At 38.8% G+C, this 15,041-nt stretch overlaps 1 protein-coding gene across 1 annotated transcript in view; it reads left to right on the forward strand.

The window, feature by feature from the left end:
- SORCS3 (sortilin related VPS10 domain containing receptor 3) overlaps window positions 1-15,041 on the forward strand; it is a 609,576-nt gene that overhangs the window by 509,259 nt on the left and 85,276 nt on the right. The window contains exons 13-14 of the mRNA XM_015148111.3: window positions 847-938; window positions 11,591-11,698. Coding sequence (XP_015003597.2) covers window positions 847-938; window positions 11,591-11,698 — 200 coding nt within the window. The remainder of the gene's footprint in view (window positions 1-846; window positions 939-11,590; window positions 11,699-15,041) is intronic.

Genomic DNA, 15,041 nt, shown 5'->3' on the forward strand with positions numbered 1-15,041 from the left:
CTCTGCTGGAGAAATAGTTTTCCTGTTGAAGGTTGAAGATTTAAAAGTCATATCTCGTATAAGCATTGATAGATGTGAGCTTAGGTCTGAAGTTCTCTTGACTCAGAACCTTGTATTGCAGTTAGTGCTTAGAAAATGCCTGTGGTTAGATGGAGGGATGGATGGATGGATGGAACACTGAATAAGTGAATGAATGAGTGAATGGATGGATAAGTAACAGACAAATAGATGAAATAAAGAATGAATAACTTTAGGTCCCTGGACATACTGTGTTCCAATGACTACTTAGAGTAGGGACTTATAGACACCCAACTTGGGTCTTCATCCAACTTGCAGGGAGGTGGTGGCTATATCAGTTATTAGTTTTACCATAGTTGGTGGAAAATTGTCTTTTAAGTTCCTAGATAATGTATAAACAACACTATAAAACACTATAAAACATTGACAAATTAGCAGACGTCTGAATAGCTGAGGAAGAAGAGAAGGCTGAGTAGTAACTTAGTTACCTAGAAAGATAGGGGAGTTTCTTCGAAGTCATACTTTGCTTTGGGTTATCTAGTTGAGCATGCACCCTTTTGCCTCACCTTCATGTAGCATGCTGGTTCACAGTACTAATAGTGGAAAGAGCCCTGGAAATGCAATTTGAGTGGCCTAGGGAGAGTTATTTGTTTTCTGTGATCCCATTTCCTCATCAATCAAATGGAGATAATACTTACAAAACTATCTGATAGTGCTGTTGGAAGGCTTAGAACCTACATGAAACAATGTATGTGAAAGACTGTAAACTGTTAAGCACTATGCAAATGTAAGGTGTTGCTATGATTGTTGTTGTTGTTGTTGTTCCAGATCTTTGATGAAGAGTACAATGTCTGGTTCCTAGACTGGGGTGGCGCCCTCGTGGCCATGAAACACACACCTCTGCCAGTCAGGCATTTGTGGTAAGGAGAGCTCCCTACCCTATTAATGAGCTAATGAGCAGCTTTTTAGTGGAGAGAATTGTGATGAGTTATTCTGCATGGTTTTGTACCCATTTGTACATTTCCTCATCCATTTATTTATCCATCCATCCATTTAGTAGCTTTTACATCATCTAACTCATAAGTAGCAATAGTAGGCCAGATAATTCAGATGGGGAGGGGTAATGAATATGGTGGGTGGTAATGAGTGGTCAGATAAGGCAGAAGACAGCAGGAAGGACCTGCAGTTCAAGTAGCCAAGATCAGTAATCCAAAACAGGAGAGATGGAAATTGGAAGAGGAGGGTTAAGTACATGTAACAGATACTGAGTTCAGTTCTAGAGAAGTTGAGTTAGTGGTTTCTATGAATATTTCAGCAGAAATGGCCGTGAGTTGTCAAATATCTGAAGATCGGGAATGGTCTAGGCTGACACTTTAGCTTTGAAGTCATTAGCCACTAGGTGGTAGTTAAAGCTATGGTAGTGGGCTCAGTGCCTCAAGAGAGTGAGTACAGGGAGAAACCAGGGACTCCTATGGACTCTGCCGAAAACCAATATTCAGAGTGCAGGAAGACATTATGGGACAGGCTAAATAGAAATGGCCAAAATATAGAAACTCAGGGAAAATATTTTCATGAATGCTGAAGAAAGGGGTGATTAATAGCATCAAATTCTACAATCAGATCAAGTCAGTTATGGAATAAAAACAACCTAGGATTAAGCAATATAGGAGGTTATTCATGATTTTTGTCAGAGTAGAATTGAAACAGAGGTGGGGATAAAAGTTAGACTGTAATAGATTTATAAACGAATAAACGACTGAATGGATGATAAGCAATGAAATGAAATAGAGACAGTATAGATTATTGCTTTCAAAGAGTAAGATTATGAAATGGAGCTGACGGTGTATATGCAAGACCTTCCACAAGGACAGAGTTGAGTGAGAATAGATGATGATGATGATGATGATGACGACGACGACGACGACGATGACGACAACTTGTTGCTGTTGTTGTTTTGTGTTTTTGGCAGGGAATGGCTGAGTCTTATGTGTATTTATGCCCTAAAGGGAAAGAATTTCAGGCTTCAGATTCAGCAAAGGGAATATTTGGAAGAGTGAATATTTGTAGGTGGACAATATCCTATCTACAGTACAGTTGGTCAGATTCACATGGGCAGGAAGGTGGACCCTGGCCTAACTACCAGGTCTTAGATATTGGGTGATAAACACATTCAGAGTAATAATTTTATTGGAAAGCATCAGACCTTAATCAGGAAAGGCTTAGGATTCCCTAATGGCAAATCCAATCTTCAGTCCCTTTGGCAAAGACTTAAGAAGGATTCTTTCAATTTGACCATTTTAAGTGAAACCATATGAAATCACCATTTTTAGGTCAAAAATGATCAAATATTACCAGTTTCTTAAAGCTCAACCTAGTATATAGTGAAATAGTTCTACCACTATGATATGGAGAGATTGTGCAAATAAATGTTAAAAAGATGCATGGAGCCATTTGTAAGAGGAGTGCTCTCCCACCTCAAGGATGAGCTTGCAAAAATTCCCAATGTGATTGTTTCTTATCCTTTTACTACTGATTTATATGGTTTTTTGGTAGTATCCAAATACTAGAATTGCTTGATATTAATGACTGTCAGTATTTATTGAGGGATTATTACATTCCAGGCACTGTTCTAAACCATTTACATGAATTATCTCATTTAATGCTTAACCAACCTATGTATGTAGGTACCTTTCTATCACCCACTTACAATGGCATCAAAAAGCAAACATGTTAAATACCTTTCTCAAGGCTAGACATGTGTACCTGGCAGCACCAAGTTAGATTTCTGTCATGGATGCTCTTCTGTTCTGGCTGCTAATTTTCTATAAACTATAACAAGCACACCTAGGCTTATGACATAGTCCCTGCCCTCCAGGAGATTATACTCAAGATAAGATGTTTAGGCAGTACATGCATGACTAGAAGTGAAAGCAATGTCTGCTAAAGGATGCCGACTGTGTGTATTGCTGGAATACTGAAGCCTGGTATGTAAGGAGCCTGGCAGCCTTCTCTCACCTCCTGCTGCAGGAGGTGGCATGAGGGCTGACCTTTGAGAGAAGGATACCAGGAGTTACAGGAGAGGTGAGAGGCAAGCCAAGGAAAGAGAAAACTTTGACTGAAGTCCAGAATTCAAGTAATGTAGGGGGTGTTCAGGAGACTATTTGATTGAGACCAAAAATGTAGATAGAGGTAGGTAGGACTCAGACGAACTTACATGCCAGTTTAAGGGATTAAAGTTGGTCTGGTAGGTAATTTTTTCTGCTATCAAAACCCATCTGCCTCTGTAGAGGAAAGAGCTGTCTCTATTGTGGACTGAGTAGGACTTGCACTCTCAGAGAAGACAGCTTGAGTCTTAAAACAAGCTTGTTTTTAAACCAAGAAAGGCAATGTTTCTTAGCTCCCATCATGTTAAAAACTTCCATCTAAATCTTCATAAGAGAGTTGATAAATGTCCTACAGACAGGTTTAGCTGGCCTGGTTTCTTCCCTGTAAGTCCTGGAGAAGGGGCTAGCAACCAGCCCTTAAACTTGGCCATCACTCTCCTTGATTATGTAGGGACCTAGCACTTACTTAATCATTGATTCTTAAAGCATTCTGCAGAAGTTGCCTTGTGCTGAGGAAAGAAAGAGTTTATTTTTGTCATTTCCTTTTGGTGGTAGAAGAGGAGAGCATATTTGACATGGCAGGAGTACAGGGAAGAGAGTTTTGGTTTTGTCAAATCTTAGCATCCTTACATCTAACAGTTCAGTCTGATCCACGAAAGTTTTATCTCCAGAGACTGCCTGACTTCCAAACGGAGTGCTTGGCTGATTATGCCTGGAAGGAAACCATCCAAGTTGGGAAAATTACTCAACATTCATTTAGGAATATTTATGTAGGACCAAATCATGACTCTCAAAGTCATCACTACAAAGTTTGAGTTTTCCCTTGTTCCATGTACTATCTCTTTTCTTGGTAAAAGATGTTTACAGAGCTCAGGGAAAAAAAAAAAAAGAACTGCACTCCCACTGAATTTCTTCTTATAATAGCAATGATAATATCACCCTCCATTTGTTTGACTATTCTAACTTACAAAGTATCAAGAATGATTTTTCAAACTAAGCTTTTGAAATGGCATTATCTCCATTTACAGGATGTTGATACTGCCATTTGTCATAAATACTACAAATGTTTTCTTGAACATGACAGAGACCATGATTTTTGCTTACTTGCCTTTCTATGAATGCTATTCTCTAAGGCAGTCCCTGGAAGGGGTTAAATGCAAGCTGTTGAGTGTATGTGTTAGTAAACAACAGCAACAACAACAACAAACTCATTTGGGAATTATCCTTTGCAGGCCTCTTTCAAAGGCTAAGTGAGTGTTTTGTAAGGGCTTGACAATGTTATTATTGTCAATGTTTTCTTATGAAACTGTTGACTGATTTTGTCTCCTGCTTGTGAGATAAAAGCTTCTGAAACTTAAGCCAACTTTTTCTTTACCAGGAGCTTCTAATTAAGTGACAACCCTCAAGGTAAACAAATAGCTCATTTTAAGAGGAAGATAGGTAATCAGTTCATTGCCATTTTCTGTCATAGATCTCAGACTGACATTGTTTTATATACAGATGTACGTATATTAATATTTGAAAAGGAAAAAGACACCAGATTACCCACTGGGATGTAGTGGCTCTCAGATTTAAATAATAGCTACATTGCCTTTAAGAGAAAATAAGAGTAATAATTGAAAAGCTGGGGAAACTTTAGCTAGGCTAACAAGGCATGTTGTTTCCTACAAATTGAAATGATAGGTAGCCAGATAGGCGTGAACACAAAACAGCATACAAATGAACCCATCTGTTTGTGATCATGTACATTTGAATGCTTTGAGATTAGAACTAGTGCTATTTCAGGGAAACCCTCCATCTCCTTTGTACCTGAGAAGCATTAGAGTGAGATAAACAATGGACCGCCACTGAATACAGAGATCTAATGAAAACTCACAATCAGCAGAGCACCTAATGGGCAGGTAGACGGGATGTGACTGTTTGCTTAGCCCTGACAAGCTGTCAGCGTCTCTCAATGGGATGTTCTTGGAAACGGAAAGGAAAACATCACCTGGCCTTTTGTGTTTCTTTGGTTGTGCGTGCTAACATTTTGTTCAGAGAAACTTTCAAATGAAAACAATAGTTCTAAACAACACATGCCTCTGAAAATCAAAACTGCATATGCTGTTCTGAAGAACTTCCAGGTGGCTAAAATGCTACCACCTCATGTACTGGGGATAAAATGAAATGGAGCAATACACCTTACCAGAGGGAGGAACAATGATTCTCAATGACCACTGTAGCTCTCTATTTCTGTGCTAGAGACCTCTGAGGAGGATTCTGATTGTTACTGGCAGATTCTATTCCTTTTAGTTTATGTCATGTCAGTATCATAGTCATAGACACCTGAAGTAGGAAAAGGTCTTATAGAAGTCATTTTAACTAGTATTATACTTGGTATAGCTGATACTTTTGTGATATCCCCAAAGAGTTACCTCAGTTTACCAGAATATCACAGTGCTAATCGACCTGCAAATACCCACCGTACGTAGTTCCCATCTTGTATAATGGCTTTAGTTGTTAGAAAGATTGTTTTTCATGCTGAACAATAATAAACCTACTTGTAATCTCTGCCCATTAACCTGTAATCTGCCACTCAGATCTATGCAGAATAAGCCTGCAACAGAATTACGTATGATTTTTAGAAAAGTACAGCTGGGAAGGACCTCAATGTATTTCTTAGAAATATCTTAGGCTAGAAAAGCCTTTCTAAGTTCTGGGAAATGACATGATATGCAACTCAAGACAGATTTTATTCATTTTTTTGTTTATTGCATACATATTTGTTGAGCATATATTATTTATCTAGCATTAGTGTAGGGGCTGGAATACACTGTTGAATGGGACTGTGTACTTGGGAACTTATATTCTTATCCACAAATATTTGACTGTTCTCTTTAGAAGGGTCACATGGAAATCTTTTCTCCCTTATTCTATCTGTATGTTAAATAATTAATAGTTCCACGTATCTGACTACATTCTGTCTAATTTCCTTCACTGACATTATCCCTTTTTGGTAGTCGATAAATAGACCTTTAAAATATTTGGAAACTTTCTCATTTACAAAAATTAAGATGCAATGGTAATTAATTCAGTTTTTCTTCTTCTTTTTCCGTAAGCTGCCTAAAATTCATATAACCTGTTTTTAGGACCATTTGCTTTTTACCTGTAATTACTCTTATTGTCAGTTTTTCTACAATTATTAAAATTGAACATAGTATTTAGGATTGGGTAGAAGGATGATTTCTTTTCTTATGCTTGTAATATATCTGTGAGTACATCCTAGACTCACAGTGGCTTGATTACCTCTCATGATAGTGGCATTGCCAGAAAATATTTAACTTGTAGTTGACCAATGACTCCAGTTTTTTTCAGCTTTATATATTTTATTAGCTAATCTCATTTCTCTAGTTGTAGGTCTTGGTGGGGTTTTTTTGTTTTTGTTTTTGTTTTTGTTTGAATTAAGCATTCTGCTTTAAGTTGTTTCTGTCTTATAAATGACTTCCAAATTTACATCCCCAATTATGATGAGAAATCCAGATCTATCCATCCAAAGGTCTTCTTAACAATATTACAATATGGAAGTCCAAAAAGCAGCAATCTTAACATGGACCAAAACAGAAACAAACAGATGATAAACAAAAATTAGCTGGGTGTGGTGGTGCGCACCTATAATCCCAGCTTCTCAGGAGTCTGAGGCAGGAGAATCGCTTGAACCCAGGAGGCAGAGGTTGTAAAGAGCTGAGAATGTGTCACTGTACTCCAGCCTGGCTACAGAGTGAGACTCTGTCTCAAAACAAAGCAAAACAACAACAACAACAAATAACAAACAAAAAAACTGCTTCTCCTGATTTTCTAATTTCGCTGTCAATTGCTTAACACTCCTGCAAATCAATATTTTCCATGATTTCTTTCTTTTGCTCATGCAACCTCTATATATTTTATCACCAAATTCATTGACTTCATCTCTAAAAATAACCTAAATATTTCCAATTTTTTCCCCTATAATAATCTTCATCCAAGCCCCATCTTGGTGTGGTCTCTTAAATTACCACCCTTCCCCAACTCATCTCCTTGAATCCACTTTGGGTCTTGATAATCCATTTATCAAAGAGACTTGAAACTTGTCTTTTAAGGTTTAAATCAAATTATATTATTTCAACTGAAAATAAGGTCCTTCATGATTTGGCTTCTGCCTTACTTTCTTCTTCTAATTCTTTCAACTAATCCCTGTTCACACTAAGCTACAACCACTGACCATCTTTCTGTTCTTCTCACAGTGCAGCTTTTTCATATTAGACCTTTTCTCTGTAATGGTTTTCTCCTGAATCTTTACATGGATACTTCCACTTATCATTTAGATTTCAGTTTAAATGTCATCTCCGTAGAAACGGCTTTCTTAAATTTTTAGTACAAAGTAGCTGTTTGGTGACTATCAAATCACCTTATTTTAGTTGTTTCCATGATACTTATTTCTAACTCATAGTTTTGCATTGATTTATTTCCATATTGTTCATCTCCTCACACTAGAAAGTAAGTTCTGTGGAAGCCAGGAACTTTCTATTCATTTCTGTATCCCTAGACCTGAGGTCACTACCAGATCAGGCACATAGTAGCAGGCATCAGTAACATTTTGATAAATTCATTTTATTTGACTTTGAGTCTGTAGTCCTATGTTGCCACTATTTGGAGATCAATCGGAATTTTGCTTCTGTCTCCCTGAGTATTGGCAATCCTACTGATTTCAATTTCACCTGTGGAGCTATTAAGGAATTTGCAGTACCTTTGTCTTGGCCATTAATGAGCTACTGACCTGAGAAGGAGAAGGTACATCCCTTGGGGATACCATTCAATATAGAATTCAATATATAATATATCACCTCAGGATATTTGAAAACTTCTAGTCATCAAATAATAATAAGTTTCACAAACGGCAGCCTATCCAGACCCAAATATTTGATAATTAAGAGATTAAGTTTTCTAATGTTATTTTTTTGGAGTTTCTTTAAGGAGTTTTGTCCTTCATAACTGCCACAGTGTGAGAATAAAGTATTAGAAATCACTGATCTCAGATCACCCTAGCTCTGGAGTCCTGCCCACTTGCTTGTGCTTACTTATGTCATCCTTGGGCTTCAGTTATTGTCTATGCTACCTTTCCTACCTGGACTTTGGCATTTCTCGTCCTGCCTTTAGGTATCTGCTGATCCACTCTTTCCTCTAGCAAGGATTTTGCTCCTTCTGTGTGAACTCATTTCATACAGCAGGCCCTTGATCATCTATAATTTCTCTCCCCATCTGGAGGTCCTATCTTGATGCTGGTAGGCTGTGATGGTCTCTCCAAGTCTGCTCTCTGTGGGTCTTCTCTTCATTGTATAAAGATGGTTGTCCTGTGCCCTGCTCATTATGGCAGTGACATGAAGATTCCTCCTTCCCTGCAGTGCTTATGGCACTCACTGCAATTTGCTTTGCTAATGCTGACCTTATTTGTTTGTTTGTTTGTTTGTTTTGAGATGGAGTTTCACTCTTGTTGCCCAGGCTGGAGTGTAATGGCACAATCTCGGATCACTGCAACCTCTGCCTCCCGGATTCAAGCAATTCTTCTGCCTCAGCCTCCCAAGTAGCTGGGATTACAGGCATGCGCCACCACGCCTGGCTAATTTTTTTTTTCTTTTTTCATATTTTGTAGAAGAGGGTTTCATCACGTTAGTCAGGCTGGTCTCGAACTCCTAACTTCAGGTGATCCACCTGCCTTGGCCTCCCAAAGTGCTGGGATTACAGGCGTACACCACTGCACATGGCTCATGCTGACCTTTTATTGATAAGGAAATCCTGAGAATGAGACAGAGAGGCCTTAAATTCACTTTGGCGTTCATCTGCCAAGACAATAACCAGTTTGTCCAAAGTTATCAAAACAAACCAAACAAAAATCCCAACTAATACTTTCTTACCTTCTGGACTTAACGGCCAGAGTTCACTTGTTAGTGGCCACAACACACTCTGAAACAACTATGATTATTTTAGGAACTGATGGAATACATGGTAAAAAAAGTAAAGTTCATTCCCAATTATACATGTTTTCACTTTTGAAATGAGAAACCCGTTTCTATGAAAAGCAATTTAGATATGCCCAACTTTCTTGGGGTTAGTTTAAATGATTATTTAGCCTTCAATATATTTTTTAAAAAGACTGAAATAATCAAGTCCTTAAAATTCAAGACAGATGATGACAATTTAGGAACTCATAAAGATGTTTATGGCAGACTGTCTGCATTTCATTCGTGAACATGGATCAAGGTATACCATAAATGCAAAAATTGTTGTCTGAGAGACTGGTTACTCTAGCTGGGTTAAGAGATTGACTTTATTATTGTTTTTAATCTGTACATTGGGACAGAGAGGATAAAACAGAGAGTAAATCAGAGAGAGACAGAGAGATAGACAAAGAAGTAAGTGAGTAGAGAGTGAACCATGTGGGCTGGCTGTTAATGGGGTGGTAATTCACATCCAGCTTATGGGTGCCAGTGTAAGTCATGCTTGAGAAATGATTGGATAGATTTAAAGAGGGTCCGTCATTATTCCTTATTATTTCATTCACATATTCATTTAACATGTATATAGTATCAATTATATGCTGGGTTTTCTGTTAACTACTAAGAATAGAAGAATTAATGGTATAGTGTTTGACCTAAAAAAAATACTCCCAGTTTAGGCTGGGCATGGTGGCTTACACCTGTAATCCCAGCACTTTGGGAGGCGAAGTGGGAGGATTCTTGCAGCCAGGAGGTTGAGACCAGCCTGGGCAATAAAAGAAGACCCCACCTCTACAAAAATAAAAATTTAAAAAAAAATTAGCCAGGTCCAGTGGTACACACCTGTAGTTCTAGGTGTTTGGGAGGCTGAGGTGGAAGAATCACTTGAGCTGAAGAGTTCAAGGCTGCAGTGAGCTATGATCATGCTGATGCACTCCAGCCTGAGCAACAGAGCGAGACCCTTGTCTCTTTAAAAAAACAAAAAACATGGCCAGGCGCAATGGCTCATGCCTGTAATGCCAGCATTTTGGGAGGCTGAGGTGGGTGGATCACGAGGCCAGGAGATCGAGACCATCCTGCCTAACACAGTGAAACCCCTTCTTTACTAAAAGTACAAAAACATAGCCAGGCTTTGTGGCATGTGCCTGTAGTCCCAGCTACTCAGGAGGCTGAGGCAGGAGAATGGCTTGAACCCAGGAGGTGGAGGTTGCAGCGAGCCAAGATTGTGCCACTGCACTCCGGCCTGGCAACAGAGCGAGACTCCATCTCAAAAAAAAAAAAAAAAGATGAAACAAACAAACAAAAAACCTTCACAGAAATATTATTTACCATTATATATATTATATATATATAAATATGTGTATATATTAGGATTTGTGTGTGTGTATGCATATACACACACACATACTGTGAGGAGCATTGTAAGAGAGATATATTTGTGTTATATTTGTTATTAAGGGGTTATTCAATGATAAGACATACATGATCTCTGAACTCCCAGAGTTTATAATCTTGAGCTGAGATATTCAAGATCAGTTAAGGAGTCAGTAGTCAGCACTATGATAGGAGAAGGCCTGGGTATTATAGGAACATACAGAAGGGAATTTTAATCCTAAATTATGGAAATAGAGTAGAATTAAGAATCAGCCAGAGCAAAACTGATCATAGAGGATGAAGAAACTAAGGCTGTCTTGGGGAAGAAGGGATGCTGAGAAAAGCTTCTCAGAGGAGATGGTCCTTGGGCTATGCCCCCTGGTTAAATCAAGGGGCAGACAGGTCCTTGATAATATCAAGAAAGGAAAGGAAACAAGCACTCAGAATTGCTCAAGTCTCCTCCACTAGTTGCATGTCTTTAAAGCACTGCAGGTTCTGTTTCCACAAGGGGCCAGACCTTCCTCTTACCGTTGGATGAAAGATGGGGCAGTGTTGCTCAGAACATCTCAGACTCTCAGTGGTCATCCCTAAAAGCCCCTTAAAGTGGCACTGGGGAGGGAAAATGATCCTAACATCTGTTTTGAACAAATAGAAAATTGCTGTTTGTAATGTTTGATCTGAAAGCCAAACCCCCTCCCTTTCCTTTGGGTCCACCAGCCTTACTCAATTTGTGTCAGAACCTCCAAGGGCTGAATGGATTTTGCTGTAAATTGAACCTCAGGTTCCATTCTGAGTACTTGAAACGTGACACTCCATCCACTAAGCCCTCCTGCTTGGGTTGTTTGTCGAATCTAATGTGTTGAAATATATCTGCAGCTCTAGGTGCTGTCTCCACCCAAGTCTGGAAATGCAGTTTTGATCAAATCTCATAATAATATGAGGAGATGTTGAAGATTAAAAAGCTATTGATAATCCACACTGCCACAAAGCAAGATACAGAGGAAAATTTAATAACCTGACAAATGGTTACAGAAGAGTTTAGCTTTATTTTCAGCTGTCTTTTCTGTGTACTTGTTTCCAACACAGGGTGAGTTTTGATGAGGGCCACTCTTGGGACAAGTATGGTTTCACTTCGGTTCCTCTCTTTGTTGACGGGGCTCTGGTGGAGGCAGGAATGGAGACCCACATCATGACGTGAGTACTTCTTTTGCTGTGGTAGGAAGAAGACCAGAGACACTGGTTCTACTTTCATTGAGGGCTTGGATTTTTCCCAGGGAACCCTACACCAAAGTGGTCCAATCACTGGGCCAAAATTTCCTCATCTATAAAATGGAAATACTTATTTTTGTACCTACAAACTCAAAAAGCTACTGCTAGGATTAGAGAGGCTAGGGTCCTAATTGAACAGTCAAGGTTTCTAATAGAATTTAAAGAATTATAGCAAATTCCCATTTATTTGAAACCCAAGCAAACAGAAAACTTATGTCATTAGATGGTTTTTTTTTTTTTTTTTTTTTTTTCTCTTTCTGAAACAGTCTAGTGGGAGATAAGGAGCAGGGGCAGGGATGGAGGGAGTAAAACAGTCAACTTATTAAAATCAGAAAATATTTTAAGATATGTCACTTTCTCTCTGTCTCTCACACACACACACACACACACACACACACACACACACTCCACAGTTATTTCACTTCAGATTATTTCACTGTAAATTTTTTTCTATATTCTTTTATAATGAGATTTAATCTTAGAAATTGATCACCTGTGTTTATGTGTGCACATGTTTACATGGTGAGTGGGTAACCGTAATCCTCCACCAACCAATACTGACCACCACCTCCCCCACTCCCAATTGCCTGGAGCACCTTACACGTTAGCTCTTCACTGGACAGAGTGGAGTCTTGGGCAAAATTAAGGGATATTTTCTATAGTGTGGGGTTGGCACAGAAGGGCTCATAGCATGCATCTGTGCTGGTTCGGTGGAAGGGTGTATGACCTTCCTACTTGAAGGGACACTGCTCTTAATTTAACTTTTATGCACATAGATTTCTTTATAGTTTGAATTAGTCTTTTTCCAATGGTGATGGACTTGGAAGAAAAGCCAGTCTAGGAGCCAGTAAGTGATCAGTTATAAAAAAAATTCTTTATGATTATATTTATGCAATTTTGATCAAATCTCATAGTTTGGCCCCATTCTCTTCTGTGAGGCCTATTAGAACTCATTGCATCTTCTTTTGGGCATTACTTTGAACAATACCACGTGTATGCCAATCTCTACATGACCTGGTATTCCCTAGCAAGTTTAAGGCCGCAGCTTAAGTTCTGTGTTTATCTAATCTTAAATGGTACTAATTTTTTTCTCGGCTTCAGATGGAGTTTAGCTGCTCACATGGATGTGAGGGAGATTGACCTCAGAGCCAAACCATTTACTGAAAAGACGAGATAGCACTTCTGTTTTCCTTTCCTCCTGGCCAAGACTCCCTAAGAGCTTGGCAGGGCTTCTGTGCCTGTTTTATCTTGCTTATCAAGGTCTTAGAGAATAGAGCATAATTATTTTCTTATAGAGGATCTGGGGGAAGCAGAGGTATTTGTGTTTTTATGAAATTATGATGGATCTTGGAAGCATTCCTCAAAACAAGTATAAACAATTTAAGTTACCTATTTTAACATTTTGTTAAATTCAGAGTTTCTTTTGTATGGAAACAACACAGATTTTGTCAGGACTCTTCAGATAGCTGGACAAGCCCTGGAAGGGTTGCCAAGAGGTGATTTCTGTCTGTATTCTAAATTTGAAAATGGTATTGAAACCAACTGACCTATCAGGGTTGCCCATTCGTGGAATGGCAATGGCAAAGATTGAAACAGGAGTTTTTAAAAATTATATATTTCTGTAGGAACTGTGAAGACAGGGAGTCCATTTGGGGACAAGAATGCTTAGCTTTGCCATTGAATTGAAAACTTATTAATAAAGTAGGTCATTCGAACGCTGTATCCTTCCTCTTACTGTTAACCCTGATTCTCTCTTTAGCTCAGTGTGGTCAGGGAGAAAAAACAGCCACTCTAAGGTTCTGTTGCTTTCTCTTATCCATTGATTTGGAGAGTTTATATATTTAACAGTTAGAGAGTTTCTAATATATATCAGACCTTGTTAGATCTTAGGAGATTTTACAAAGGCAAATGAAATTCTTTGTCTGCAAGGAGCTCTCAGGCTAAAGTGGTGACAGTAGGTGGGGATAAGTAATCATCATGGTACCCTAGTTATACAGCCAGGAGATAGCAGAGGAAAACGAAGACTTCACACACACAGTAGGTGACAATTGACTTGGTCTGGAATTTTTCATAGCAGTTCACAAGTGGAAAGCCGTATAATAGACAATGAAATTTAAGTTCCAAGAAAGCATAGATTTTTAGTAGTTTTATTCACTAATATAAACTCAGTGCGGAAAGCAGGGATTGGCATGTAGTAGGAAGTCAGTAATAGTTGAATGAATGAATGATTTCAAGGCAAAGGAAAGAACACAAACAAAGGTAAGAACCATGAAAGAGGGTGGCTGGGTGTTTAGGGGGTAAGACTATGAAAGATTTTAGGTCACATTTGGGAATTTGACCTGTATCCAGAGTGACATTTTTGAAATTAAAAAATCTGATCAAATCACAAGGTTTCTTAAAACCCATGGAGGCCTTTCCATTGCCTTTAGGATAGATTCTAAACTCATAGAATGGCCTACAAGTATCTATATTGACCACCTGCTTGGGGCTTTTTCTCCAACCTCCCTGACCTGACCACCCTTTTCTGATACACTGGTGCCTTCCTGCCCCCAGGTTCTTTGTATCTGCCAGAATGAGCCTCGCCTCCCTATTTAAACAACTACATTTCTAAGTATCTTTCTGATCTCAGCTTAAATATCAGTTCTCATAGCCTGCCAGATCAGGGTGGGTTCCCATGCTGTATGTTATCTGGCCTGATTTATTTTTTCCTTCACAGCACTTTAGATAATAAATATTAATACAAAGGGTATTAATTTTTGAATATCTTTTCCCCTCCGTCTTCATCTACCTTTAAAACAGACAGATGGATGCACACACATGTGCACATGTACACAGACATCCCTGCAACTTCCCATGAGGGACGATCTTTGTGTATCTTGTTCTTTCAGTGCCATATATTTACCAGGCTTGTGCTAACATGGAGGATTTAACAGTATATATGTACTGGATAAATGAATTATTAAATGGAAGAATCAAGTGACTTCTAAAAATCTTACCTTTGTTGTGATCGTTGTGATTTTTCTGGCCCATGGCTCTGGCATGTTAGGACATTGATTATAGATCTCTAGAGATTCTGGAATGCTATAATCAGAATGCAGTAGTTGCACATCATGGGGGCTGGGGTTGAATAGGAATCGGAGCAGACTGCATGTGTGTGTAGAGGTGTCTGTATGGAGGTTATGATGCATTGGGGTGGAATGGCATGTGGGCACAAAAGGGCAGCTAGAGAATGAGGAGCTTACTGGGAATGATTCTGATTTCCTCCACT

This window comes from Macaca mulatta, chromosome 9 (assembly GCF_049350105.2).
Source record: "Macaca mulatta isolate MMU2019108-1 chromosome 9, T2T-MMU8v2.0, whole genome shotgun sequence".
In the NCBI taxonomy this organism is placed as follows: domain Eukaryota; kingdom Metazoa; phylum Chordata; class Mammalia; order Primates; family Cercopithecidae; genus Macaca; species Macaca mulatta.